Source organism: Notothenia coriiceps, unplaced genomic scaffold, assembly GCF_000735185.1.
Source record: "Notothenia coriiceps isolate Sejong01 unplaced genomic scaffold, NC01 NC01_scaffold00011422, whole genome shotgun sequence".
Taxonomy (NCBI): domain Eukaryota; kingdom Metazoa; phylum Chordata; class Actinopteri; order Perciformes; family Nototheniidae; genus Notothenia; species Notothenia coriiceps.
Window position 1 is genome coordinate 1 of NW_011344123.1, and position 5,357 is coordinate 5,357.

General features: G+C 38.2%; 1 protein-coding gene across 1 annotated transcript; it reads right to left on the reverse strand.

Annotated features, from left to right (window-relative positions):
• Window positions 1-3,563: 3,563 nt before the first annotated feature.
• Window positions 3,564-5,350, reverse strand: LOC104946709 (gastrula zinc finger protein XlCGF49.1-like; the record flags this gene model as incomplete). The annotated part of the gene is made up of 3 exons (XM_010772583.1): window positions 3,564-4,348; window positions 4,433-4,509; window positions 4,762-5,350. Coding segments are annotated over 3 exons (741 nt in total), but the record flags the coding sequence as incomplete, so codon positions are not given.
• Between the last annotated feature and the right edge of the window lie 7 nt (window positions 5,351-5,357).

Genomic DNA, 5,357 nt, shown 5'->3' on the forward strand with positions numbered 1-5,357 from the left:
AACCAACTTCCTCCTGACTGCTTTTCTGTTTTCTTTTGTTTCTTTTTGTTTTTGTTTTTGTTTTGTTTGTCTAGCCTCCCTCCCAAATGTAAAGCGTCTTTGGGTTCAAGAAAAGCGCTATAGAAATAAAATGTATTATTATGCCGGTGCACCAATGTGAATCGGTGAATCTTAACATCCCTAATACCTAGGTGTACAGTATACACCCTGTGTCCACCTAATGTCAATTCAAACACCATGACACAATTCCATCAGATTAATGATAAAAACCTAGAGGACACAAACCACAACACTGAGACTGCTCTTGTAAAGGTCTTGAATGACATCCACTTAAAGGTGGGGTAGGTAATTCACTTCACAAACACTTGTTGTTATATTCCTTGGAATGCTCTTAACATCCCGATAGCAATGAATATCTGAAGTGCTTTGTCAATAAATCCATAAAAAAATGTCATCTCTGGAAGCCGTAGCGCTGTAAAAAGCACGACCAATCATCTGAGCCGGCCCGGCTAAAATAACTGGATGGCCTACCTGCCTGTCAGCCTTCCATCTGTGCACAAACTTATCTCGTGCCCTCATTGGTCATGTGCACGTTCGTGTGTGTTGGAGGAGGGGCTCTGTAAGGAAGTGGCAGATTTTTTCCGGTTGTGTATTTTCAAATTCTAGCGCACTCGAGCTGGTTTCTCCAAAATTGCCTACCCCACCTTTAAGTTACTTTTAACATATTTGACTGTTACACATACCATTGTGTACGCTTTTTGTTTTTTTTGTGCTAAATATATTCTCTTTTTTTTTATTCTTTCAACATTTACTGAAATTAATTGAAAATGTTTAAATGCTTATTAAAAACACGTTAACAATGTTACAAATTATAAATAACTGACACGAAATGTATATGTACTGTTTCTGGTTTTGAACGTTTCTGAACAAACAGCCATCATGTGGTGTCCTTTTCCTCAACCAAGGCTGAAAAAAGCTTTTGTCTTTGTATTCTATAACTAATATGTTTTTTTATTTTCCTCTATATGTAATAAGTTAGCCTAGTCTTTGTTTGCACATTGTACACAAAGTTCCCTTCTTGAATATTTGCGAGGCTTTCCTATCGTCATTCCAATACTGCACATTTTGTATTTTATTTCAACAAATAGTTTGAAATTATACTGTGCGTATTAATATTATTTTTGAGTATATCTATATTACATATAGATATTGCTTAATGTTGTAATAGTTTTCTTATAGTTGTTTTATTATTTGGTCCTTTTATTAGAATTTAAATGATTTAATAATAATAACTGAAATGTAGATAGTATCTTTCATAAACCCAAAGACACTTCTACAGTAAACAAAGAAATAAAAAGGGAGAAAGACAAAATGCAAATCTAATAAAAAATATACATTAATGGGAAAAAGGGATAAATAAATACACACATCGATAAATAAGTAAAGTGATAATTTGATGAATATATTGGACTTAAAGCAAATATCAATAACTATTCAAATCTATAATAATAATAATAATACCTATTAATAAATAATAAAAGGGGAAAACGATAAACGAAAATATAAATGACTAAATAAATACAAATAATCAGAATACTCTATGTATATATATTGTAATACTCGTTCTATTATTTGTTGCTAGTAAACCAAGAACAAGCTTAAAAACCTAATGCAAAGTGATTGTAAGTAATTATAAAACATTAAACAGTTTCTAATGAGGAGTCAAAGAGTCTCTTTGTGTCGACAACTTTAATGAGACACTGTTGACCACCGAGTGCTCCTTACAAAGCTGACGTATTTCAATTTTTCGGCAGATTCAATAAAGTGGGTTAAGCCTTACTTATCGAACAGAAAACAGTGTGTTTTGGTCAACGGTACCCAGTCGCCCTACCTTGTGAACCCTGTTGGGGTTCCACAAGGTTCCATTCTTGGACCATTACTGTTTTCTCTGCACATTAATGACTTGTCTAATGTATGTCCTGATTTGAATGTACAAATGTATGCCGACGATGCAGTCATCTTTTTGCACAAGAAAAACACTGAAATGATCTCATCCTGTTTCTCAAATGCTTTGGACAACACTGGCTGAACAACACTGGCTTACAGTTAAATGCAAAAAAACAGTATGCATGATGTTCAGAAAACTACCAGTCAAAATCGAAGGATCCAACGTGTTTTTAAACGGAGCAGAAATAGAACTAGTCTCCCAGTTCAAGCATCTTGGAGTCATACTGGACTCAAACTTGACTTTCAAAGATTCCATGTCATGGCCATTTCTACTGATCATAATTCCATTGTTGAGGTATACTAAAATAGATTTATACTGTGCAATTTTCCAAACTCACATTGGTTTCTCATACAGCATCCCTGTAAAGTATGCGTATTCACCGGTATTCACTCTCTGTCCTAAACGGCTTGTTGGAGCTCCTGCCCCCCCTCCCTGTGAGCCCAGTGTGCTCTGATTGGTCGCGAAGCTGAGAGGCTCGTTGCTGCTCGCAGCTCCTCGCAGCTGTGTGAGCAGCTGCAGGAGCAGACAGGCTTCCGTGTCGGCGTCTCGGCGATACAGGAGAACAAGCGAAACTCATCCTGAGCACACAAACACTCACAGCCGAAGTAAAAACAATAAGTGTGGCTTGATATTGAGTAAGAAAAAGGTTTATAACGCTGTGAGCATGGGTCTGCGGAGAGCATTTCTCCGTGATCCCAACGTAGTACCCCAAAAAACGTTTACCCATTTAAACAGTCGTGGTAGATACCTTGTTGTTTTAAACATCATAAATACACAAACAACAATGAATACTTACAGGTTGTGTACCCGAATCTCCCGTTGGTCCAAACAAAGTAGGAACAGCATCGTTCTTCAGTGCCCTACACTGTACATATCCGGCATTAATCGCTGAAAGGTTTGGGAAGCTTTGTTTCGTGAAAGGCTGGCAGAGGGTGCGGCCATAGCTCTGGGCGTGGCTACTGAGTATCCCGACGTAGCAATACCCAGGAATTAAACATTGGAAAAATTAGAAATCTCCAACGAGGCGTTTTGGGGCAGCATAGACTGTTTTAGAGTTTTACTCGCTACAGGTTGTACTTTGAGGGTTTTTGACTCTGCAGACCGTTTAGATGCAGAAAAACCTTCATAACACACAAGGGGAAGGGTAATAACCGGAAAAGCATGACATGGGACCTTTAAGAAACATATTAAGAAAGTATCCAATACCATTAAATTCAACTTGCAATTTTTCTTACAAATGAGACCTTTCTTAACGGTCAAGTCTGAAAAGTCATACCTCCACTGTATGATTCTATCCCACATTGAATACTGTTTGACAAACTGGTCGTTTGCTTGTGCCACACACCTGAAACCCATAGAGCAGCTGTTCAAGAGAGCTATCAAGGTGTTTGACAGAAAGCCAAATGCATACCACCACTGTACCATCCTTGAAAAACACAATTTCTTGAGTTTTGACCATTTTAAGTCTTTTAAAAGTATGTGCTTTATTTATAAATGTTTACATGGACATGAATGTGCATTGTCCCTATTCAACTAAACAATTAAATGAAATGAGAAACTAGAAAGCAAGTTTTAAGTTTACAGCTCAGATTATTACAGCAGCAAGAATCACATTTACTGAGAACACAGAAAACTAACGGCCGTCACAATGAAGTCAAAAATTGAACATGAGATAATATTATAGCAGAGTTTCACTAGAACAATGTTTGTTCAAACAAAACAAGAACGTCACAAATGTATTTTTATCACTTCTCATACCAAACGTGTCTTAGTGTTTTGAACATCACTTGAAGTAATAAATAAAAAAGTACCAAAAAGGCAACTCAAACATTTCAATTGAACATAAACGTAGAATAAAAACTATTCAGTGAACATCACACACCCTAATCAATTATCTGTCATGTGTGCAGATGCAATTTCAGTGAGCATCAATTGATTAGGAAGTATAATATATACAGACCAAAGATCAAGAGATGCTTCTATTTACAGGTGTTCCCTAAACGTTTCATTCACAGGCTGCTGGTAGACAGATCATTGTTGCGTTCAGGATCGCCGCAACAGTATACATTTGCTTTATATAAATCAAAAAACACTTTTATTAACCAGAGCACTCACATGTAGAACTAAGTTAGTGAGGGCAGCCGGGTTTTGGGGAAGTCTGAATGTAGTCCATAAAAAAAATGTTTATTAGAGCGTAAAGTCACTATTGGTCAGCTTTACATTTGGAGAAAATCAGGGGGAATGCTAGCTTGACTCAGAAAAGGATCAGATGGAGGCAGAGTGAGTGCGCTGGTGGGATCTAAGATTACCACCTTGAAAAAAGGTTTCCCCACACTCTTCACACCAGTATGGTTTCTCTTCTGTGTGAATACGATGATGGATCTTAAGATGACCTGATGTAGAGAATGTTTTCCCACGCTCTTAACAGTTGTATGGTTTCTCTACTGTGTGAATGCGCTGGTGGTATTCAAGGGTAACTTTTTGAGAAAATGTTTTCCCACACTCTTCACAGCTGTGTGGTTTCTCTCCTGTGTGAATACGATGATGGATTGTGAGATCACTTGATTGAGCAAACGTTTTCTCAAACTCTTCACAGTTGTATGGTTTCTCTCTTGAGTGAATGCGTTGGTGGTATTCAAGGGTAACTTTTTGAGAAAATGTTTTCCCACACACTTCACAGCTGTGTGGTTTCTCTCCTGTGTGAATATGATAATGGACCAGAAGTCCTCTTGGTGTAGTGAAATGTTTCCCAGACTGGTCACAGCTGTGTGGTTTCTCTCCAGTGTGAGTACGATAATGCCTCTGAAGATTACCTGATGTAGTGAAATCTTTCCCACATTGGTCACAGCTGTGTAATTTCTCTACAGTGTGACTACGATAATGGGACTGAAGTTCACTTGGTCGAGAGAAGTCTTTCCCACATTGGTCACTTATGTGTGGTTTCTCTCGAGTGTGGATGCTCTGGTGTACTGAAAGGCTGCCTTTTCGAGAAAATGTTTTCCCACACACTTCACAGCTGTGTGGTTTCTCTCCTGTGTGGATGAGCTGGTGGTTTGAAAGTATGCTTTTCTGAGAAAATGTTTTCCCACACACTTCACAGCTGTGTGGTTTCTCTCCTGTGTGTATGCGCTGGTGGTTTGAAAGGCTGCCTTTCTGAGAAAATGTTTTCCCACACACTTCACAGCTGTGTGGTTTCTCTCCTGTGTGTATGCGCTGGTGTGTTGAAAGGCTGCTTTTTAGAGAAAAGGTTTTGCCACACACTTCACAGCTGTGTGCTTTCTCTCCTGTGTGGATGAGCTGGTGTGTTGAAAGGCTGCTTTTTAGAGAAAATGTTTTGCCACACACTTCA